Source organism: Cetorhinus maximus, chromosome 19 (genome assembly GCF_964194155.1).
Source record: "Cetorhinus maximus chromosome 19, sCetMax3.hap1.1, whole genome shotgun sequence".
NCBI lineage: Eukaryota > Metazoa > Chordata > Chondrichthyes > Lamniformes > Cetorhinidae > Cetorhinus > Cetorhinus maximus.
The window spans coordinates 27,492,450-27,517,810 of NC_135897.1; the positions used below are offsets into that span (position 1 = coordinate 27,492,450).

Sequence of the window (25,361 nt, forward strand, 5' to 3'; positions counted from 1 at the left end):
ATCCTTTTTAAATGTAGGCTGGGGTGTAAAATAATTGTCCTCGGTTTTATTCGCCTACTTTTTGTAGGAATAAAGCTATGTTTAGAAACCGGTCTTCCGCGCCTGCAACGCTTTTTTTGATTTTACATGTTTCCAAGGCCGAGTGGAGTGGCTTTTTATATGGAGGTCGGAGCTGGGCGCTGCTCGGCCGCTCAGCCAATAGGAGCGGAGCCCTGTTGAGGTCCTTCGCGCTAACGGGCTGGGCTCGCAGGTGAGGCAACAGGGATCTGTAGTTTCCAGTGGGCGATGATAGTGTGAGCGTTCATTTCTAAAACCCTCCTTCTGGACTACAACTCCCAGAATACAAAGCGCGCAGATGAATGAAGGACTCATTGCGCACGTTCGGTTCACACCGAGCTGGCAGGTCACAAGTCCGCCTACTCCCATTTCATTGGCTGAGATCCTACCCACTGTCGCAGCTGAGGAACCTCATTGGTTTCTCGCTCTGCCAATCAACTGACGCACCGCCTACCTCGAGTGTGTTTGGTCAGCCAGAAACCGAGAACCCAGTCCGGATCATGGCGACTGGCTTGACGGTGTTGTGTCGTTCTCGGCTGCTGGCAGGCGGGCTGCGGGTTCGTAAAAACGTCTCACCCGCTGTCGCAGCGATCAGAATTACCGAGGAGCGGAGGCATTGGTATTCAGTCAGCCACTTGACCGTGCAAGAGAGAATCGAGAAGAAGTCTCAGAGGGCGATGCTGGGAGGAGGTCAACACAGGATAGATGCCCAGCACAAGCGGGTATGTTTGGCATATCAGTCGTGGCAGTGTTTTACTGGCTGGAAATTATTAAATCATAACGACCACACGTTCAAGCTTATTTCTTCTCTGTAATCTCGCTGTTATTTAATCTGTGAAGCTCGCCATCATAAAAAACTGCGATTATGGCCCCCAAGCCTAAAGATCCTGGTTCCACAGGCTGAGCAGCTGGGCCACTAATCCTGGTTGTAATGAATAATCGCCAATATTTCAGTTAAACAATAACCCGTCTTGGAGATTCCATATTTCTGTTGATTAAATTGTGTCATTATGCTCTCGAACACAAGAAGACGAAAGATATAAGCAAAATGCTGCGGATGCTGGAAATCTGAAACAAAAACAGAAAATGCTGGAAAAACCCAGCAGGTCTGGCAGCATCTGTGGAGAGAGAAACAGAGTTAACGTTTCGAGTCCATATGACTCTTCTTAAGAGCTAAAGAGTACAAGTGTGATGGAATTTATACTGTTACGGCACGGTGGAGAAGGTGAAGCAAGATAGAAGATCAGTGATAGGTGGGGGAAAAGATGTCATGGACAGAAGACAAAGGGAGTGTTAATGGTTGTGGTGAAGAGCATAGACAGTGGTATAAAGGTAAGAAAGCAGAATGTGTTAATGGCAGGACAAGGGTCAGCACTCTGTGAAAGAACAACATAGAAATAAGTGACAGATGGCCCTGTTTTTTTTGGGAGGGCGGGGGGTGGGCGGGGGGGGGGGTTGGAGGGGTGAAGGTGGTTGGGGAAAAAGGATGAAAAATAACTCAATGAATGAATAAAAATAAATAATTTTAATAAAAGTAAATTTGAAAAAAAAAATTTAAAACATGGGAAAAGTAGAGGAGAGAGTTCATGGTGCGAAGTTGTTGAATTCAGTGTTAAGCCCAGAAGGCTGTAAAGTGCGTAATCGGAAGATGAGGTACTGTTCCTCCAGTTTGCGTCGGGCTTCACTGGAGCAGGCCAAGGATGGACCTGTGGGCATGAGAGCAGGATGGTGTGTTGAAATGGCAAGCGACAGGAAGGTATGGGTCATGCTTGCAGACTGAGCGAAAGTGTTCCGCAAAGCAGCCACCCAGTCTGCGTTTGGTCTCCCCAATGTAGAGGAGACCACATTGGGAGCAGCGAGTCCAGTGGACCAAATTGAAGGAGATGCAAGTGAAGTGCTGCTTCACCTGAAAGGAGTGTTTGAGCCCTTGGACGATGAGGAGGGAGGAGGTAAACAGGCAGGTGTTGCAACTTCTGCGATTGCATGGGAAGGGGATGAGGTGTTGGGGGTGATGGTGGAGTGGACCAAGGTGTCACAGAGGGAACGGCTGACGGGAGACCAGTTTGGTATTGGCATCGTGCTGGAGTTGGCGGAAATAGCAGAGGATGATCCTTTCAATGTGGAGGCGGGTGGGTGAAAAGTGTTGGAAAAGGGGGACCCTATCATAGTTCTGGGAGGGAGAGAGGGGAAGGGGTGAGGGCAGAGGTGCGGGAGATGGATCGGACACAGTTGAAGGCACTGGCAACCGCAGTGGGGGTGGGTGTGGGGAACCTTGGTTAAGGAAGAAGGAAGACATGTCAGAAGCGCCATTTTGGAAGGTGGCATCGTCAGAGCAGATGCACCGGAGGCAAAAGAACAGAGGAAAAGGGATGGAATCGATAAGACGAAGGATATGTCATGGGGCAAATGATGTTTGTTGTGGGTGCTGGGAGGAGCCTATCCTTGTTTACCCAGCTCTTAAGGACATCTATGTAACAAGTGTTCAAGAACTCAGCCAACGTCAGTTATTTTGTTGGCAATTTGTTTGAGCTTTCTTATGATGGTGTAAACCAGATTTTAATAAAACTCTTTTTGTGTTTGTGTTTTTAACATTTAATTCCCAAGGAGGTTTTAATTATATTTATTACAAACTAGAAAAAAATCTCTGTGATACCGTTTGTGCATACGTTAGTTTAACACACTTTTATTTCAAATTGTAAAGATAGTTAGGTAACACGTGAGAACATGCCATTGGGCTGAGCATTCATTTGCTTCTGGTTGCTCCTAATACCTGTAATATTAATACAAGACCAGCATTCCTTGCAAAAGTAAGGATGCAGTCTTCTGCAATTGAGAACATTTGGTTTCTTGGAACTTCACATTCTTTTTTATAGTGCATTTTCACTACAAAAAGTCCTTTTTACTGTGTCCATGTTTTTTCTTTTTTGACTTCTCCCATTTTATTTGGGGTCACCACAATACGAGTTGATCATCCTTTTCCATCTCCTTGTGTCAGTCACCTATTCCTCTTCCGATCCTGCTGCATATAAGCCTCTCGCCACCGCATCATTCCATCTGGTCTTAGGCCTTTCTCTTCTTCCTAGCAGTCCCATCTCCATCACTTCCCCTCACCAAATGTCCTCTTTCGCACTTGCTATGCCTTTTATATCTCTTCTTAGTTGCTTTCTTTGATGCTCCCATGATCTTCAATTACTCGCTGATGTACTGGTTACTGATCTTGTCCTTTCTTGTCACTCCACACATCCATCTCAGCAGCCACATCTTATTTGTATCCAGTTGTTGTTCCTCTCTCCCTGATGTTGCCTCGGTTTCTGCACTCAATAACAAAGCCAGTCTCACAACTCTCTTGTATATTCTTCCTTTCAGTTTCTGTGTTCATATTGGCATGTAATAAATACAAGGTAATAGAAGTAGGCCATTTTGCCACCCAAGCCTGTTCCACCATTCTCTTAATATCTTTGGTTAATAACGCTCTATCAATCTCAATTGTAAAATTAACATTGATCTAACATCAGATTCCATTTGAAGAGGGGAGTTCCAAGCTTCTAATACTCTCTGTGTGAAGGAGTATTTCCTAATTTCACTCCTGTAAGTCTGCTTCTAATATTTAGACTATCTTCCCTGCTCCAGGGCTCTTCAACTCGTCAAAATAGTTTCTCTTGATCTACCCTTCTGTTCCTCATAATATCTTGAAAAGTTTGATCAAATTGCCCCTTAATCATTTAAATTCCAGGGAATACAACCCTAGTTTATGTAATCTCTCTTTTTGTAATTGAACATTTGGAGTCCAGTTAATATTCTGGTATATATGCTTCACTCCCTCCAAGGCTAATATATTCTTCCTGAGCAGTGATGTCAAGAATTACTCAATGCTCCAGATTGACCTAACCAAGGCTTCGTATACCTGAAGCATGATTTCTACCCCTTTGTCCTAGTCCTCCAGACATAATGGCGAGCATCCCATTAGCCTTTCTGATTATTTTCTGTACCTATTGACGTTTTAATCATCTATGTACCAGGATCTCCAAGTCTCCTTGAACCCCCACTGTTTTTAGCTTTTCACCATTTAGGAAGTACCCTGTTTAATCTCTTTTAGGTCCAAACTGATCTCACGTTTGCTTACATTTAAATCCATTTACCACAGTTTTGTTCATTGAAGTTAGCAGCTCAGATTGCCTGAAATAAATACAGTATTACAACTACAAACATCAAGAATAACAGTACATTAAGTATATTAAAACTAAATTGTTAAATTAAATTCCAAAATCAATGTAATTCCATGCTTGCCTTTTTCATAAGATTGGCTATACACTTTATATTTCAAAACCCTTTTTACTTTTAATTTTTAACTTAAAAATGATTTCCATACATTTAGATTTCCATACATTTAGATGTGTCTCTGTCGCTTTGAGGTAGGATCAACTTTGTTTTAATAAGATGTTTAATGGCTGTAAAAATTAAATTGTAGTTTGCTAGCCAATGAAAACCTGGATCTGAAGGATGTAACCATGCTAAAAAATTACTTAAATCCTTAGACAAGTATGCCTTGTGTATGTATGCGGTACTTGGAGAGTTAAACAGTTCAGTTTGTGCACAGCTTTAGAGCTCTGACTCCTTTAGCCTGTGGGGAGGCAGTGGTATAGTGATATTGTCACTGGACAAGGAATTGAGAGACCCAGAGTAAAGCTTGGGGAGTCCTAGGATCAAATCCCACCATGGTGAAACTCAAATTCAATAAAAATCTGGTTGACCATAAAAATCCATCTGGTCCACTAATGCCCCTTAGGAAAGGAAGTTTACTGTTCTTACTTGGCCTCACTTACATGTGACCCCAGGCCCACAGCAATGTGGTTGACTTTCAAACCACTAAAAGTAATGAAACAGGACAGACCAGCCGGCATCGACCTAGGCACAGAAAACGACAATGGCAAACGCTGCTCTGTTGACCCTGCAAAGTCCTCCTTACTAACATCTGGGAGCTAGTGCCAAAATTGGGAGAGCTGTCTCTCAGACTAGTCATGTAACACATAAAAACAGAAAATGCTGGAAAAGCTCAGCAGGTCTGGCATCTGTGGAGAGAGAAACAAGAGTTAACATTTTGAGTCCATATGACTCTTCAGAACTGAAGAAGCAACAGACAGCCTGACATAGTCATACTCACAGAATCATACCTTACAGATAATGTCCTAGATACCACTATCACCATCCGTGGGTATGTCCTGTCCCATCGGCAGGATCGACCTAGCAGAGGTGGCGGCACAGTGATATATAGTCGGGAGCATGTTGTCCTGGGAGTCCTCATGGCATCGGATCAAACATGGGCAAGGAAACCGCCTGCTGATTACCATGTATCGGCACTCCCACCCACTACTTGTCAGCTGATGGCTCAGTACCCTTCCATGTTGAACATCACATGGAGGAAGCACTGAGGACGCAAGAGCAGAGAATGTACTCTGGATGGGGGACTTCAATGTCTGTGACCAAGTGTGGCTTGGGAGCACTGCTTCTGACTGAGCTAGCCAAGTCCAAAAGGACATAGCTGCTAGACTGAGTCTGCGGCAAGTGTGAGGGAACCAGCAAGAGGGAAAAACATACTTGACTTCATCCTCTCAAACCTGCCTGCCACAGATGCATCTGCCCATGACAGTATCGGTAGGAGTGACCACTGCACAGTCATTGTGGAGACGAAGTCCCGCCTTCACATTGAGGATACCCTCCATCGCATTGTGTAGCACCACCACCATGCTAAATGGGATAGATTTCGAACAGATCTAGCAAGTCAAGACTGGGCATCCATGAGGTGCTGTGGGCCATCAGCAGCAGCAGAATTGTACTCGAACACAATCTGTAACCTCATGGCCCAGCATATCCCACACTCTACCATTACCATCAAGCCAGGGGATCAATCCTAGTTCAATGAAGAGTGCAGGTGCGCATGCCAGGAGCAGCACCAGGCATACCTGAAAATGAGGTGTCAACCTGGTGAAACTGTAACACAGGACTACTTGCTTACCAAATAGCACAAGCAGCAAGTGATAGACGGAGCTAAGGGATCCCACAACCGGATCAGACCTAAGCTCTGCAGTCCTGCCATATCCAGTCGTGAATGGTGGTGGACAATTAAACAACTAACTGGAGGAAGAGGCTCCACAAATATCTCCATCCTCAATGGTGGAGCAGCCCAGCACAGCAGTGCATTCGCAACAATATTCAGCCGGAAGTGCGGAGTGGATGATCCATCTCTGCCTCTTCCGGAGGTCCCCAGCATCACAGATGCCAGTCTTCAGCCAATTTAATTCACTCCACGTGATATCAAGAAATGGCTGAAGGCACTGGATATTGCATAGGCTGTGGGCCCTGACAGTATTCCAGCAATAGTACTGAAGACTTTTGCCGCAGAACTTGCCGCGCCCCTAGCCAAGCTGTTCCAGTACAGCTACAACACTGGCATCTACCCAGCTATGTGGAAAATTGCCCAGTTATGTCCTGTACACAAAAAGCAGGACAAATCCAACCCGGCCAATTACCCCCCCATCAGACTACTCTCGTTCATCGGTAAAGTAATGGAAGGGGTCATCGACAGTGCTATCAAGTGGCACTTGCTTAGCAATAATCTGCTCACTGATGTCCAGTTTGGGTTCTGCCAGGGCCACTCAGCTCCTGACCTCACAACAGCCTTGGTTCAAACATGGACAGAAGAGCTGAACTCCCGAGGTGAGATGATAGTGTCTGCCCTTGATATCAAGGCAGCATTTGACTGAGCGTGGCATCAAGGAGCCCTAGCAAAACTGGAGTCAATGGAGGGAATCGGGGAAAACTCCGCTGGTTGGAGTCATACCGAACACAAAGGAAGATGGTTGTGGTTGTTGGAGGTCAGTCATCTCAGCTTTAGGACATCACTGTAGAAGTTCCTCAGGGTTGTGTCCTAGGCCCAACCATTTTCAGCTGCTTCATCAATGACCTTGCTTCCATCGTAAGGCCAGAAATGGGGATGTTCGCTCATGATTGCACAATGTTCAGCACCATCCGCTACTCCTCAGATACTGAAGTAGCCCGTGTCCAAATGCAGCAAGACCTGGATAGTATCCAGGCTTGGGCTGATAAGTGGCAACTAACATTCATGTCACACAAGTGTCAGGCAATGACCATCTCCAACAAGAGAAAATCCATCCATCGCCCCTTGATGTTCAATGGCATTACCATCACTGAATTCCCCACTATCAACATCCTGGGGGTTACCATTGACCAGAAACTGAACTGGACTAGCCATATAAATAATGTGGCTACACGAGCAGGTCAGAGTTTAGGAATCGTGCGACTAGTAACCCACCTCCTGACTCCCAAAGCCTGTCCACCATCTACAAGGCACAAGTCAGGAATGTGATGGAATACTCCCCACTTGCCTGGATGAGTGCAGCTCCCACACTGAAGAAGCTGGACACCGTCCAGGACAAAGCAGCCCGCTTGATTGGCACCACATCCACAAACATTCACTCCCTCCACCATCGATGCACAGTAGCAGCAGTGTGCACCATCTACAAGTTGCACTGCAGGAATTCACCAAGGCTCCTTAGACAGCACCTTTCAAACCCATGATTACTACCACCTTGAAGGACCAGGGCAGCAAGTAGATGGGAACATCACCACCTGGAAGTTCCCCTCCAAGTAACTCACCATCCTGACTTGGAAATATATCACCGTTCCTTCACTGTTGCTGGGTCAACATCCTGAAACTCCCTAACAGCACTGTGGGTGTACCTACATCACATGGGCTGCAGCAGTTCAAGAAGGCAGTTCACCACCACCTCAAGGGCAACAAGGGGTAGGCAATAAAAATGCTGGCCCAGCCAGTGAAGCCCACATCCCGTGAATGAATTTTAAAAAAAGGTCAAAGATAAATGAAGTTTCTGATAAGAAATGGGGAAAACACATACAACATTTTAAGTGGATAAGTTTTAAGAGGGAATTAGATTTTTTCTGAAGAGAGAGAGTTTCGAGGATCTGATTGGATGGGTAAATGGCCTTTAAATCAGTGAAAGAATGGATAGGTTTAATGGATTTACTGGCCTTTTCCTGTTCGATTGTTGCACCTAATGACCTTGCTCTGTTCGCTTCATAAACACACAGTAATAGAAGCAAATAAGATGACTAGCAATGGTGTGTGAATACAATGGGGGTTTATAAATGAGCAATGTAAGACCATTTGATATAAGTTCCAGTCGTTCAAATGTTCCTTGGTGTTATGATTCCAGCTGAGGTTTCCCCCGGATAAGTCTGATCCCAGAGTGGAACCCAGCTTGATAGATCCTAACTTTTATTTGTTTGTTTAGATACGTGGAGAATAACTACTCGACAGAGTCACAGGAGTCAGCTGATGAACTTTTAACAAAAGAATAAAACATTTGTTAGACAAGAAAAGATGAACTATATTACAATACTCCTTCACCCACAACTATACCTTTACAGCCATATACAGATTTGTAAGGATAACACAAGTTACAAAAGCTATCTTATACGCTGATGTCCACAGTAAGTACACAGTCCACGTACCAATAGGCACCCTGTGGTCAGACACACCACACCCTGAAACCAAGTGAAAGATGCTACCTCAACCAGATGCTATGGGTCTCTCCGCAGCTCTCCCCAGAGGCTTGTCACACCGTGAGCCAACCAGTCTCACTGAACTCCGTTTTTCACACAAGGGTTTCCAATCTTCACTGTCCAAGACCTTGCCTTGGAATCTTCTCCCAAACAGACACTTTCTCACCATCTCAGTCAACAACAGTACCACTGCTTCACGTGCCCATTGCAAAGAGTTACAGACCTTCAGCCATCTCTTTGGACCTTCTTTCCACTTGCAAGCTGTTCTCGCTTTTAAATCTGCTTTTTTCAGCTTTTGTCTCTTTAAATCTGAAGCTTAGAGCCTTTCTCTCTGCCCCTCACTCATAACTTCACTTAACAGGTCCTTTTCCAGGTTCCTGTCCATCCTTTGGCTAGACGGTCTGCTTGGGACTGGCTATCTGTCCCTCTGGCTCCATTCTCTCTCCAGCAGCTACTTTCAACCAACTTCAGCTTGGAACTGGCTTTGCTGCAGCCTCTCTGGGGATTTGACTTCAAACTGAACTTAAAACTACAGTTTTTCTGTGTGTCTGTGGGAGGGACCTGCCTCACTGGACCCCTGTTGCTAGGCAACAGCCCAATTCTTCTCCCCATGTTTGCTTAGCTTACGGTTGTATAACTAATTAGAAATGCAAGTTCCTTTTGAAGTGAAACAAACTCAATTTGACCTTTCTTCTTAACACAAATACAGAAATACAAATCAAAGTTAAACTTTAAAGCTAAAATCAGTCCTAACACCTACAAATACCAATATAATTTACTTAAACTGTCTCCATTTCCTAACAATTTTGATAATGTACAATTGAGATCGGACTGCACTGGGACATCACTGGAACTATTCCACAATGCAAGTATCAGTTTGGTTGCCGTGTAAAAACAATAAAGAAATCAAGACATCTTGGTGACCTAGGTGCCTGACAGTGCACTTAGTGCTGTACTGATGTGTAAGCCCTGTGTTCAGTCTTTATGTTGTGGGCCTGTAATCCCAACCTTTGGACTGAGAAGTGATAGTTCTACGGCTAAGCCAAGGAATTTCACACTGCAAGGTTTGAAATTAGAATTTAAGAAATGAAGATGCCATGGGTAACAACATGGTGGAAGCTGGTATGTTTGGCTGAATACTGCTGCTGCAGCTTTAAAACTTTAATTGCACTATATTATTATAAATAAGGTTTTTGTGGCTTTTTTCTTTTGGGGGGGCAAAAGGGGGGAGAGGAAGAAAGAGAGAGATACATGATTAAAATGATGAAAGAGTTAGATAATGAAAGTTGCATATATCCAGGCTGTTGACAATGAGTGTAGAAATAGGGCTGGGAATTAAAATTAATACGTTAAGTAGATAATTATTGTGTACTACTTCCCTATATTCTCCTTATGTATGAGCTCGTATGTTATATTTACATAACTTTTACAAAGCTATATTGCAATCAATTATTTACAATATATATTAATGACATGGATGAGGGAAATGAATGTACTATCGCCAAGTTTGCAGATGACACAAAAATAGGTGGGAAGGCAAGTGGTGAGGATGACACAAAGAGTCTACAGAGGGAAATAGACAGGTTAAGTGAATGTGCAAAAATGTGGCAGATGGAATGTAATGTGGGAAAATGAGAGGTTATGCATTTTGGCAGGAAGAATAAAGGAGCTGAATATTACTTAAATGCAGAAAGACTGAAGAAAGCTGCAGCACACAGGGATTTGGGGGTCCTCGTGTATGAATCCCAAAAAGGTAGCATACAAGTTCAGCAGGTAATAGGAAAGGCAAACGGAATGTTGGCCTTTATTTCAAAGGGAATTGAGTATAAAAATAGGGAAGTCTTGCTAAAACTATACAAGGCACTAGTTAGACCACACCTAGAATACTGTGAACAGTTTTGGTCACCTTACCTAAGGAAAGATGTACTCGTCTTTCCTTATTGAAACATATAAGATTGTTAGGGGGCTTGACAGGGTAGATGCTGAGAGGTTGTTTGCCCTTGTGGGAGAGTCTAGGAGCAGTTGGCATAATCATAGTATGGGGTCGCCCATTTAAGACAGATGAGGAGGAATTTCTTCTCTGAGGGTCGTGAATCTGTGGAATTCTTTACCGCAGAGGGCTGTAAAGGCTGCGTCGTTAAGTGTATACAAGGCTGAGATAAACAGATTTTTAATAGTAAGGGAATCAAGGGTTATGGGGAAAAGGCAGGAAAGTGGAGTTGAGGATTATCAGATCAGCCATGATCTCATTAAATGGCAGAGCAGATTCGATGGGCTGAATGGTCTGCTGCTGCTCCTACGTCTTATTGTCTTATATGCATGTTACAAAGCCTCATTTTTTATTGTTGCCTCCTTCAGATAGCCAGATAGCTTTTTCCGTGTTTACCATGCACAATCCCACTGGAAGCATTGCACCCATTCAAGCTGCAATTTATAACTCAACTTCATGTCACATAGATTTTAATATAGTTTCTCACCCTGCTAACAAAACTCATCTTCAACAAACGTGCTCTTTTACCGAATGCATTGAATAAACTGCAAGATGAACTGGATATTGCTGCATGTGTTCTTGAAATTTAAACATCTGAACAACAATTCCTCCACCTACAGGATAAGCTGGCTTACAACCAGAGGGAGTAGGGCCAACTGCAGAAAAGCTACAAAATGTTATGTCCTTAGCTGCCTTTGAAGAGGCATGTTGGACATCATGGAGGGTTGACAACACAGCGTGAGTTGGGTAGACTGAAACCAGAGGTCTCCAAAATGAGCACCGTCCTGCTTTTGCTTTGCCCTTTCCCTCTACTCACCCACTAACTCTTACGTGGGCATACTCCCACGTCTTATGGTCTTAAATCTGTATCTTCGATGTGAAGAACCTGAGTGTTTACCATTGCCCCACTGTCCCACATCATGGGGTGCATTGATACTTTGCACTGTTGGTCTGTTTCTTGCATTGTTTGTAGAAGTGTTCATGGGGAATGGTCTATTAAGTTCTTTCTTGCATCTTTGACTTTACAGGTCCAGTATTATTTATGATTTGGCAAATAGTTTTTAGAAATCTACAGCGTACAAAATGATGCCTGACATATTCACCAGCAACTAGAAGTCTGAGCGCAGTATTATTCTGACACTTGGTTATTGTTGGTTGCTTCATTTTACAAAGGAAGCCTCCGAGCTAATCTGATTCTGTTACATAACATTTTTAAAATTCCTCAAGTTTTTTTCCTCCTTTGTTTTAGGTCATGATAATCTTAGTGTACTAGGTTTATCATCTCTTCCTACATTGACTTTGTGTCCTGACATTAATTCTTGCATGTTGAAGTTCTTATCTCCTTTTATGTGTAGTATTGTTGTTCTTGTGTCTTTTGTTTTCTGTTTTGTAAGATACAGCATGTTTCATGCCCACTATCTTGAACACACAGATCATGGGATGAAATTAAATAGAGCCAGATGTAATAGACTTTTGTTTTACACGGTGGTGAAAATTTTCATAATTGTTATTCTAACTTTCTGTCGAGCCCCATTGGATTCGAACCACATTCCACTCTAGTGCATGTTTTATGATCAGGGAACTTTTATATATCTGCAGGCAAGTATAACAAATATTTTGTCTTTGTAACTTCGAACTGGTCTTTCTTGAGAGCATTGTATATAGAAAAATTGTTGTGTAATACCAAGGTACGAGCTATAGATTTACCATGGGTCTAATAAACACAACCATGATTAACAAGTGATGAGGGATTACTTGTTAGCATATTCAAGACAATCCATGTCAGAACTCTTCAAAGCATTGTAGCCACATTCTGTAGAAGTGGAGGTATTAGAGCTGTTGTGTGAAAGTATTAAGAACATTTATCTTCCAAAACTGATCTCCAACTGACACAATCTGCCTAATTTAACCAGGCTAACAGCCTGGAATACTTTGGTGGTGAACTCTTGAGAATTGTTGACTTGACTGTATCCCAGGTTAATTAATTTAAATGATCACTGGTAAAGGACACCCTGCATTTTGTTGTGTGGCTCTACCACTATGCTTAAATGGGATGGATTCAGAACATATTTAGCAATGCAAAACTGGGAATCCGTGAGCAGAATTGTATTCAACCAAAATTTGTAATCTCATAGCCTGGCATCTCCCTCACTCTACCATGACCATCAAGCTAAGGGATCAACCATGGTTCAATTAGGAGTTTAGGAGAACATGCCAGGAGCAGCACTAGGCATACCTAAAAATAAGATGCCAACCCAGTGAAACTAAAACACAGGACTAATGTGCATAATAGACAGCGAAAGCAGCATGCTATAGGCAGAGCTAAGTGACCCCACAACCAACAGGTCAGATCAAAGCTCTGCAATCATGCATTCCAGTCGTGAATGGTGGTTGACAATTTAACAACTAACTGGAGGAGAAGGCTCTTTTAACATCCCCATCTTCAATGCTGGCAGAACCCAGAACAGCGGTGCAAAAGGCAAGGCTAAAGCATTTTTATAACCATCTTCAGCCAGAAGTGCCGAGCGGATGATCTATCTGTGACTGCGCCCGAGGTCCCCAGCATTACGGATGCCAGGCTTCAGCCAATTTGATTCACTTCACATGATATCAAGAATTGGCTGAAGGCACTGGATAGAGCAATGGCTATGGGTCCTGATAACATCCTAGCTGTAACACTAAAGACTTGTGCTCCAGAACTAGCTGAGCCCCTAGCCAAACTTTTCCAGTACAGCTACAACACTGGCATCTACTTGACAATGTGAAAATTGCCCAGGTATGTCCCTTCCACAAAAAGCAGCACAAATCCAATCTGTCTAATTATTGCCCATCCATCTACTCTCAATGATCAGCAAAAGTGTCAGAAGCTGCTGTCGACAGTGCTATCAAACAGTACACAGTTGGCAAAAACCTGATCACCAATGCTCTGTTTTGGTTCTGCCGCTTGACTCCTGACCTCATTGGTCCAAACATGGTCAAAAGAACTGAATTTGTGTGGTTAGAGTGACTGCCCTTGACATCAAGACAAGATTTGAATGTGTCATAAAGGAGCCCTAGAAAATTGAAGTCAGTCAGTATCGGGAGGAAAACGCCACTGGTTGGAATCATACTTAGCACAAAGGACGTTGGTTGGTGGAGGCCAATCATTTCAACCAGGATATTGCTGCAGGAGTTTCTAAGGGTAGTGTCCTAGGCCCAAACATCTTCAGCTGCTTCGATGACCTTTTCCTGCAACATAGGGTCAGAATTGGGGATGTTCACTGATTATTGCACATTCTTCAAGTATCATTTCCAATTCCTCAGATAGTGAAGCAGTCCATGTCAACACACAATAAGACCTGGGTAACATTCAGGCTTGGGCTGATAAGTAACAAGTGGCATTCTTGCCATACAAGTGGTCGGCAATGACCAACTCCAACAAGAGAGAATTTAACTATCTCCTCTTGACATTTAATGGCATTACCATCAGTGAATACTCCACTATCCAGGGGATTACCATTAACTGGTCCAGCCATATAAATTTGGTGGCTATAATAGCAGGTCAGAGTCTGAGTGTTTTATAATTCATCTCATGACTCCCCAAAGCCTGTCAACCATCTACAAGGCATAAGTCAGGTGTGTGATGGAATACTCTCCACTTGCCTGGATGACTGGGACGCCGACAATACTCAAGAAGCTGCACACCATGCAGGACAAAGCAGCCCATTTCATTGGCACGCCAACCCCCATCTTAAACATTCACTCCCTCCACCAGTGGCAGCAATGTTTATCATCTACCAAATGCACTGCAGCAACTCCTTTGACATCATGGCCAGAATCTTTGGGTCAGTCAATGGGGGCGGGCCCCACTCACCAACTCGTAAAATGACACGCGGTGACGTCGGTCATGCGTCCCAACATCACCGTGCATCATTCTGATCCTCAGTTTGGCAGGCACACATTGGAGTCTGCTGCACGCCCATTGAACTATCAAAGGTCTATTCAGGCCATTTAAAAACTAATTAAAGTGATTAGCTGAGCTGCCCGTCCAACCTTAAGGTTGGCGGGCAGGCGAAGAGCCCAGGCGGCCTTCGCATTTATCATGAAACCTCATCCACAGGTGGGATGAGGTTTCATGAAGTGTTTATAAATTGAATGAAAATTTTTATTAAAGTTCATTGATATGTCCCAGCTCATGTGATAGTGTCACATGAGGGGACATATCTTTAAAAAAAAAAATTTTTCTTTATTAAAATTTTTATAAATCAAACTAATCTCCCTGAGGCAGTTTGTGCCTCAGGGAGATTTCTGCGCTCTTTCGCGCATGCATGCAGATGCAAATGCATGCAGGCTCCAACTCAGCTTACTCCCCGGCCCGCACAGGGAGCACTCAGCGTTTCCAGGTGCGCGTCATGCTGGGCGGTCCTTAATTGGCCCACCCACGTAAAATGGCGGCGTGCAGCCAATCGCAGGCGGCGATCGGCTGCGCGCCCACTCCTGCCCAACCCCCACAATGGGGAGAAAATCCTCCCCCATCTTTCAAACCCGTGACCCCGAACCTTTAGAAAGACAACAGCAGCAAATGCATGGGAGCACCGTGTTGTGGCCACAGCAGATGTTATTTGCTGACCAAGCCAAATTCCAGAGGGAAACTTATCTTACTGATCATAACTTTTTTTGTATTTTGAAAACGAGGAGAAAAAAGCTACTGATCCCAGAAGCATAGAACTCTGGTAACACCTTTAGGATTTTAAAATGTTAAAGGATTTATTAACAGGAAGAAACAAAACGCTAAAGCACATAAGATTAAAGTTACACAGTTGAAACAGTCTGACAAAACATCCCCCCAAAAAACCCAAAATAAAAATAAAAATACCTGGAAAACTCAGCAGGTCCGGCAGCATCTGCGGAGAGGAACACAGTTAACGTTTCGACTCCATATGACTCTTCAACAGAACTAAGTAAAAATAGAAGAGAGGTGAAATATAAGCTGGTTTAAGAGGGGGTGGGACAAGTAGAGCTGGATAGAGGGCCAGTGATAGGTGGAGATAGACAAAAGGACAAAGAGTTGTTGAAGGTGGGGATATTATCTAAGGAATGTGCTAATTAAGGGTAGAAAACAGGACAAGCAAGGTACAGATAGCCCTAGTGAGGGTGGGGTGAAGGAATCAAAATAGGCTAAAAGGTAGAGGTAAAACAATGGATGGAAATACATTTAAAAATAATGGAAATAGGTGGGAAAAGAAAAATCTATATAAATTATTGGAAAAAAAAGGGGGGTATCGGAAAGGGGGTGGGGATGGAGGAGAGAGGTCGTGATCTAAAATTGTTGAACTCAATATTCAGTCCAGAAGGCTGTAAAGTGCCTAGTCGGAAGATGAGGTGCTGTTCCTCCAGTTTGCGTTGAGCTTCACTGGAAAATTGCAGCAGGCCAAGGACGGACATGTGGGCATGAGAGCAGGGTGGAGTGTTGAAATGGCAAGCGACGGGGAGGTCTGGGTCATGCTTGTGGACAGACCGAAGGTGTTCCACAAAGCGGTCACCCAGTCTGCGTTTGGTTTCTCCAATGTAGAGGAAACCGCATTGGGGGCAGCGAATGCAGTAGACTAAATTGAGCAAGTGAAATGCTGCTTCATTTGAAAGGAGTGTTTGGGCCCTTGGAAAACTGGAGGAACATCACCTCATCTTCCGACTAGGCACTTTACAGCCTTCCGGACTGAATATTGAGTTCAACAATTTTAGATCATGAACTCTCTCTTCCATCTCCACCCCCTTTCTGATCCCCCCCCCTTTTTTTTCCAATAATTTATATAGATTTTTCTTTTCCCACCTATTTCCATTATTTTTAAATGTATTTCCATCCATTGTTTTATCTCTACCTTTTAGCCTATTTCAATTCCTTCACCCCACCCTCACTAGGGCTATCTGTACCTTGCTTGTCCTGCTTTCTACCCTTAATTAGCACATTCCTTAGATAATAGTCCCACCTTCAACACTTCTTTGTCCTTTTGTCGATTACATCTTTTGGCTATCTCCACCTATCACTGGCCCTCTATCCAGCTCTACTTGTCCCACCCCCCTTAAACCAGCTTATATTTCACCTCTTCTATTTTTACTTAGTTCTGTTGAAGAGTCATACGGACTCAACGTTAACTGTGTTCCTCTACGCAGATGCTGCCAGACCTGCTGAATTTTTCCAGGTATTTTTATTTTTGTTTTGGATTTCCAGCATCCGCAGTTTTTTGCTTTTACCCCAAAAAAACCCACTTGGTCAGAACACACAAGTAAACTACTCGACAACAACTCCCTTACTGATTTTTAACTATAAAAATCCAATAATATTACTCCAAGGCAAAACTGCTGTTACTTTAGTAAAGGTAAACCACAAACAGTTCCACTCTGCTGTGGAAATCCAAGAAAGTTCAGAACACAAAACTGCTTCCTGAAACGAAGATTTTTCTTGTTTGACTGAATGGATGTTTCAGATTTCACACTTTTTCTCAGCACAAAGCTAGTCTCAGGACATCTTCCCCACACAGCCACCACAACTCAACTCAACATCTTTCCTTACATATCCTTTTACCCTTTCATCTTAGACGCCATTGTCCTAAGCACCTCTTTGAACTCAACTTTTCCAAAATATAAAATTTTTTCCTGTTTTCCTATTGCCTCCACTTTCGGGTCAAGTAAAATGTAATAACCTTCCCTTGTTTACTTATGAAACCTTTGTAAGTTGTAGAAGTCCCTTAAACCCCACTTTGAAATTTAACAGCTGAAAAGGCAAGTACTTATCTCATAATGCAATTTTTAAAACACAACCTATTTACTTGTAAATCCAACTTGACCACAGCCTCTCATTGCAAATACATGCATCTAGCTCCTTTACCCTTTTATCTCTCAGCTCTCACAGACAAGCTGTCTATATGACCCTTCCCCAAGTTTAAGTAATCATGGACACAGACATACATCCTTCTTTACAGAATATCACCATATTCCCAAAATATCTTTTTAAAAATCCATCTTCACAGCCATCAAACCTGCAAGTCCTCCTCCCAATTCACATGCCAGCCTGACATGGAACTATATCGCCGTCCCTTTACTGCTGCTGACTCAAAATCCTAGAACTCCTTCCCTAACTGCATTGTGGATGCACCTATGATGCAGCACCATTCTCTCAAAGGCAGCTAGGGATGGGCAATAAATGCAGGCACTGACAGCAATGCTCAATGTCCCTTGAATGAATAAATTTTTAAAAATGCAGAACCATATGAGTGGCCATGTGAGCTATTGCATCCATGCTGTTGTCGATCCTATTGGATGTTTATGGCTGAAGAAATTTCTAGAACACTGCTGTCAGTTTGTCTGCAGTGTATCTATTTTTGAGACCCCAAACCTTGTGTGCTTTTTCAGCACCACTGTATGTTTTTATTTTGCCTTTTATTTTGAGCAAGGAGGCATGTTTATGGATCACTATTACTGAATTTGTGCAACCTTGGTTCCAACCAAACCACATCCATCTTTTTTTGGTACGGGATGAGTGTGTGAATTTACATTCTGCTGCAGAATCACTTTGGTTACTGGTTTGCGGCAGATTTTGCTTTGGGGTGCTTTCTTTTCCTGAGAGCACTTTAAGGTCAAAGAACCATCTTTTATTTTAACCATTGGATCTCTTGAGCCTTTGCTTTTGAATAATTTGTGATCTGGAGCAAGATTGTGATGTTCTGTTGCTAAAATGGGGTGGTTCATTCTCTTCTATTTTTACGATAGTTTTTGCATTTGTAACGAGGTGCAGAATCTAAAATATGAAGCCAGAATTATATTTGAGAAAAGAAAGAAAATAATTTCCTGCTGATCTCTGATCTAACTAAGTACAGTAACCAACAATTCCAATCTACAGAAATGCCCCAGCAAAATAAACCTCCATTGATCTCAAAGTGATGTTTGGACCATTTTCCCAAAGTCAGTCCCTGAAAAGCGGTCTTAAAGGGATAGGTCAAGTTAAACATGGTTCCATGATAACTCTTAAACATCAGAATAATGCTTCAGACACAAGAATTTTGAAGGTAAACCTGTTGATGGAAGATTATCTGATGAAGTCTAAGATATGGAGATTCCTGGTGACATTGCTTATGGTCAATTGTAAATTATATTGGTATGGAGAGGAGGTGGGGTATGCGTATCTCTAAAAGATTTAGAAATAGGTATGTGAGAGATGGTGAAAGTAAGTATTTTTTTGACTTAGTTCTTGGAAAGAAAATACAGCCTTTCCTTGCCCACTGAAGGTAGATAAAACATTTGCTTCCCTTGCATAACATAATTATATAAATTAATCATAGGGAGGAGTAGCACTTTGAATCTTCATGACAAAAGTGGGCATTTAGCTTTCCATTAAGATTCTCTGCACTATTTCTGCAGCTTTTACCTTTTTTCTTAAGCAGGCGGCCATTAGTTACCTCAATCGTGTACTCTTTTAGGCTTGGAAGTTAGCCAGCTATGGTTAGAATAACAATTTAGTGACAAAGGTGGCATCACTGCGACCAGTCCATCACTATCAGCTGGAATATCAAAAGCTCAGACTGTTTAGGAAACAGACCTTTTCTCAGGAAGGCAAAAAGTACAAATGTACATAGTAAAATACGCATATTTATCTATTCTTACATAACCCAAAGTACTTAATCCTAATGACACCTGTTTTTAAACTAAGCTCTTGTTCAATTTTAAGCAGAATTTTATTAATATTTCGCCTTACAGTTCATTCCATCCTTGGTTTTGCTATGAGGTATAAGATGCAAGGCTTTAAGCCAAAACAATACAAATTATAATTTCTTTTAAAAGGTGTCCTTGAGAGAGACTCAACATCTCATCAGTTTCTTACTTAGCACAGGGAAAAGACACACAACTCCATCTGTTTTTTTTAAACTATGAGGACCAAGAAATATAAAACCGAAGGAAAGATTAAACTAGATTTTCTTATTGTTTCCTTACAAAATAAGTTGCTCAATGTTGCTAAGAGATTATTTCTAAATAATCCTAGTTAAAATCCAAGATTTGTATTTGGAACAGCAACCCCACCAACTTATATTGGTGTCGTCCTTTTGGAATTACCCTGATTTATATTCTCTGTTGATTTTGTTTCTGAATTCTTGTTCAACTGTAAAGCTAAAGTATAAAGTGAAAATCCTACACCTGCGTGCACTTGCTGTGTCTATAATATGTGGCTTTAAAACGCAGGTTGAATTAAAACTACATGCCGTGGTCCAGTTGTCCTCTCCCTTCTAACTTTGGTTGTGCTCCACAAAAGATTAGTTAGTAAATAAAGGCAGCTGCTGTAACTATTCGCAACACAACGTGTAACTAAAAATTAAATAATGGCAAAATTTCACAGTGCAAGTTTTACTTTACACATGTATTGTGCTTGATTTGCTAAATAAATGGCCCCTTGAATATAGTAAATAAATTTCGATTTCCTGTCACTTAAGATAAAGTTCAAAGATTCGTTATTTTATAATGTTTTTATTCAAAGAAGTATCAAATGTTCCTAATCACAGCTAATGCCATCTTTAATAGTTTTCCATTTCTGGGGCATGGACAGGGGCGGGCCCTGGCTATAAATGGCCCCTTCTGCTGTGAAATTATTAAAATTACCCTCGAGGTGCAGATGGCTGTAGAGAATTTTAGGAGTTCATTATCTTGTGGATCCTGTCGATTCAACTTGAGTGTTTCATTTCTGATATGGGAACAAACAAGTGAAATCATTTCTCACAAATTACAACTGTATAGTTACATTAAATTTTTTTTGTACATTTTTATGTCTTTATTGTGTTACAAATCTTGTTTTGAGCACTAAGTTGTTGATTTCATGTGAGGCTATGATAACAATTGAAAGCATTTAAAAATGAACTTGGAGCAACTTCATTAGTTTTCTTTTATGCCCCTTTCTATTGCTAGCCCTTTATTAACTGTCTATTTTTGGTATTTCCTCATGTATAGCCCCTGCAGATATGATTTGTTGTTTCATGAATTTGAATTTAAACTAATTGAGTGTGGGCCTAAAGTATTGCTTATTGGGTGTGTTACTTGTGTGAAAAACAGAATATGCACACTTCAAATAGTTACATATCTTTACCATTTCAGTGACCGTGGCTTTGTGCATTTTTCCCTTCCCTCTCCCGCCGCAATCCATTTGTGGCAATGCCTTTAGCTTATTAAAACTCCGATGTCTGGAATTCCCTCTCTAAATCCTTCCATCTTTCTACAAATCTTTCCTTTAAAGTCCTCCTTATAACTTGACTCTTTACCAAGCTTCTGGCCATTCTTCCTAGTATCTCCCACTTTATCTCGGCATCCAGTTTTGTCTTGAAGCCAGATTATGCCTTGAAGCGCTTCTCTAAAGTATAATGTGAATGCAAATTGTTGTATAGGACGTTATAACTATCTGTATTCACAAAATATACCCAATTTTGCAAGTTTTAACGATCGGTTGTCTTGTTAAATTAGGTGGAGTTGTTTTATGAATATGTGAAAGTTACAGAGGTTCATGAAACTTGCAGAAACTTCTGTGGAAGTAGGACTTGAGTAGCATTTAGTAGTACCTGAGCAGGTAAACGGCGCCTTTATTTTCTGTCAAGGAAGCTTGGCAAAAAAAAGCTTCAAAGTGGATGTTAAGGCCATGTCAAATTCTTTGTAATTTCAATATGTACAGCAAGCACATTGTTAACTTAGCAGCTCTCATGAAAGCACTTTGGATATAATAGTTCCTTGTTCCCCTTTCCCCTGTCCTTTTTTTTGTATTCCTTGAAATAGTCATTTGTATGGATTAATTAAAGCCATGACTGTCATTGATGCTTTTGGTTGTATCTATCTAGGGAAAGCTGACTGCCAGGGAACGTGTCCAGCTGCTCCTGGATCCTGACTCCTTTGTAGAATATGACAAGTTTGTGGAACATAGGTGTTCGGATTTTGGTATGGGCACAGAAGACAATAAGGTAACAGCAACAAGGTATCCGTTGTGAATGTGACATGCCCATTTTTTAATGGCAGAAACAAATATTCAGCTATAAATTTGATTTTGAAAACATTAGTCCCTTTCCCTGCTTGGACACAAGGTAGATTCCAATTGCAGATTGTATTCCAGAGAGGCAGTGGCTGTAACTTTGAACTGGCCTGAAGATTGTCTAGGAACTGCCTGGCTTCAAAATACGTACTGCTTGAAGATGCAGACTTTTCAGATCCTTGTCTTTCAGGCATCAGTAATGCTGAGGATTTTTAAAAAAATCATATTCATGGGAGGAATATAATTTTCTTCTATAAAACAATTGGATGCTTCAAACAAAGTGTTCCCCCCACCCCAGACTTTCTTTCCCTTTTAAGTTATTAATGTAAACTTGTTGATTCAGACTTTTTCATTTGTTACCTCTTGGCAAACCAGATGAATTGCAATAATTTATAAGATGCTGAAACAGTCCCCTGCTAAAATGCTGCTTTGGCAAATAAGCATGGGTAATTCTTTCTGTGCACTAGAGCTGCCACTTGCAGTGGATGGCATTTGTGCTTCTGCAGGCATGCTTTAGAAAACCACTTCCTTTCAGTTTACCACTTTATGAATGTGTTTGGAAGGAAAACAAGCCCTAGAAATCTGACCGCACCATTACAGATAGTCTTTGAGGAAATTTCTATGTATATTTGAATGCTGAACAATGATTATGTACTTTGGTAGTATAGTAGTCATTGTACTGAGTGAGCAACTTGGAAGCCATGCTTTGAAGATAAATTCAGTAAATCTGGTTAGTTTCAACTGAAAAGAACATGTTTGTGAAAGCTGATAAGTTGTTTTCAGAATCCAACTGGTTCATGAAAGCTCTTCAGGGATGGGAACCTATCCCCTGGCTCCCTACCCAGTGATCCCATTTCACACTGTAGCTAATTCTTAATGTCATTTTTTTTAAGCCGTGGCTTACTTGGAAACATACTTCAGAGTTAAAATACTTGAAAGGCTTGTAGAAGTTTTTTTTTTAAGTTACAGAATACATCCTCTTTTGTTCTTCCTTGTTTCCTTTTCCTTTCGTAAAACCACTGTTAGTTTAAGCTATCACTACGATACATCAAGTGCTACTGGTGCAAAGCAGTATTTGAGAACAGAATGGCTGGATGTTCCATTCAGAAGTATGGTGCATTGGTTCTTGAGGTTCTCATCACATTTGCATTGATTTCCTTTATCATCAATGAAAATAAAGGATCAATTACTAAAAACAAGAACTGAATAATTCACCAAACTGTTCTGTAAAGCCGCATTTTAGAGCTATGCAGAAATAATTCTATCAAGATTTATGGTTTATCATTTTGGAAAGGGAACCAAGAGCAGTGTATGATACTGTGGTAATCTTGCCATTTAATTAAAAGCCCCATTCTTTATTTTTTTTCTTGCACAATATCTTGCTTTCTTAGATCTAGTGCTATGGGTAATTATTTGCAAAATTTTTTGATTATTCTGAAAAACTACATCCAACATGAATTAATTTTAATTTAATAATTTTAATTATCACATCTAGACATTATAACTCAAAGCAGTTATTTAAAGGTTACATTGATGGTTCTCCTTGCACACCAGTAAGTGGAAACTTTGTTTGAATATTTTCAAAAGTTTAAGTTTAAAAATCATCATTTAATGCTGGCTCAACACATTAATATATTTTGACATATCCATCATTAAAATAAAATATTTGTTCTATGTAAATGTAGGAAATTTTAAAGTGCAGTTCAGTTCTGTCAACTGAGTTGATAAAAGAGCTTTCTTAAGTGTGTTCCCAATTGCCAGTATCTTTGAAGGAAGACCTGCATTTAATCTGTAAAAATGTGGTGGGGAGCGGTTATAGTATGTTAATATACTGCCCTCTCTTCTTTGATAGTTTCATTCCTGTCAAACTGTGGCTGGTGTTTTAGGTTTTTCTGGGGAATCAATTTGGGCATGATCAATCCAGCATCTGAACGCCAGGGGCCCTAAGTACAAAGTTGCCCACAAATGAACATTGAGATGTATCGCTGGCGTGAGATATTTAAAAGAAAAAAATGACATTGCTCGGGGTATTCTCCTAAGCTGAGCTGAAGACACGTTGTTGGGGTAAGGTAGAAGGAAACTTTATTTCTGCACCCAATAGTACTTTTCCTGAAATCAAATTGCTTATTGCTGATGTCAGCATGTTAACATTCCATTCACAGCCATGATTTCCCTCACCTTGCTGTGCAGAGAGGTGTAGTATAGCGCATAATGATTAATAAATCCATCACTCTGCAAAAAACTTTTATGAAGTGTAATTGTTTTTCATACTTCTTTACCATGTTCAACCAGGTTCTGAAACATGTCCTGGAGGATATGAGAATCAGAGCAGGTACTATCTCAATCCTAAATTCATATGACCCTTTACAAGATAGCCTTATTGTCAAACATCTAACTTCATTACATCTGTTATGACAATGTTTTGAATGTCACTTCACTCTTTATTAGTTCCTTCTTTGTTTTTAAACCATTTCTTAGTTTCCTGGTGACAGCGTGGTGACTGGTCAGGGCCGAATTAATGGACGACTCGTTTATGTCTTCAGCCAGGTAATAAGCTTCATGTTTTAATTTAGTTTCCCTTCTTGAAAAGGTTAGGAATTACAGGGTTTACTACTCCTTTATGGGCCAAAACGCTGTGGGATAGATTTCACCCCAGATCAGCAGGTTCTTAGCCATCCTATAAGGTCGGCCTGCTCCAATTTTAAGGATTGGGCCTCATTTGCATTGGGTTTGTGTGTTGTGGCTGGAAACAGGGGGCTGAATTTTCTGGTTGGCGGGGGGGGGGCAGTGCACGGAACAGGCACGGGCCCAATCGCCACTCGCAATCCAGTCTGTGCCACCATTTTATGCGGGCAGGCCAATTATGGCCCGCCCAGCGTACTTCACAACTCCCGTGCGTAGTGGGAGTGGGCGGGCGGTGGCGGGTGTGCTCAGGCTGCCAGGTCCAATGGCGACCAGGAGGCCTGCATAAAGGAAGGCCCTGACAGCCTTGGAAAGGCTGCTCTCAATGGCTGGGCGAAGGGCTCTGCAGAGGGGCAGTGAAGTTACTGCAAGTCCGGAGGGTAGGCCATTGAGCAGGCCAGGCAGGAGGGTAGTCCTTCGGGGCAGGCCAGGCCGGAGGGTAGGGCGGGGGGGCCAGTGTGCCCCTCGTTTTTCAGATGACTGCCTTGCTACTCTCCTCGGGGAGGTGGCAACATGGCGGGGGGTGCTTATTCCCCAGGATGGGAGGAGGAGGCCCCCCCACATGACGAAACATGCCTGGGAGGAGGTGGTGAGCTCCCACGACGTGGTGCGGCGCACCTGGACCCAGTGTCGCAAGCGCTTCAACGATTTGTTGCGCTCCAGCAGGGTGAGTACCATGTTGGCATTGGTCATTTAACCCAGCAGGTCGGCTTACCCCCAGCTGAAAGGAAGAACAAGGACAGTGGATCAGTTAACGTGGAGACAATGACAAAGTGCGACCCTGTCCCCTGGATCATATGCACTCATCCTTCCATAAGCAATGGTCAAGCCATGTTGCAAAATTAAATCAATTAGCATTCAGCATTGCTATGGCTGTTGGGAGAACAATGCTGACCTCGCTGTTGGGCATAAATACCCGGCCGTGGCACCCCAGCCTCACCGTCACCAGTGGACCTGGGCACATGACACCTCTCCAAATCCAGGGCGTCCTGCTTGAAC

The 25,361-nt window shown here is 42.1% G+C and overlaps 1 protein-coding gene and 1 long non-coding RNA gene across 5 annotated transcripts in view; one reads left to right on the plus strand and one right to left on the minus strand.

Annotated features, from left to right (window-relative positions):
- Positions 1–15: 15 nt before the first annotated feature.
- pccb (propionyl-CoA carboxylase subunit beta) overlaps positions 16–25,361 on the plus strand; it is a 76,533-nt gene continuing 51,187 nt past the window's right edge. For 2 of the 4 annotated variants that reach the window (XM_078563613.1, XM_078563611.1), the window contains exons 1-3: positions 16–779; positions 21,493–21,612; positions 24,159–24,227. In XM_078563613.1, coding sequence (XP_078419739.1) covers positions 360–779; positions 21,493–21,612; positions 24,159–24,227 — 609 coding nt within the window. In that variant the 5' untranslated portion in view covers positions 16–359. The remainder of the gene's footprint in view (positions 780–21,492; positions 21,613–24,158; positions 24,228–25,361) is intronic. The other 2 variants (XM_078563612.1, XM_078563610.1) reach the window with 2 other exon arrangements.
- Positions 2,725–4,964, minus strand: LOC144693702 (uncharacterized). The gene is made up of 2 exons (XR_013579591.1): positions 4,867–4,964; positions 2,725–4,233 (listed from the first exon to the last, which is right to left on the minus strand). It is a non-coding gene; the product is annotated as an uncharacterized LOC144693702 (long non-coding RNA).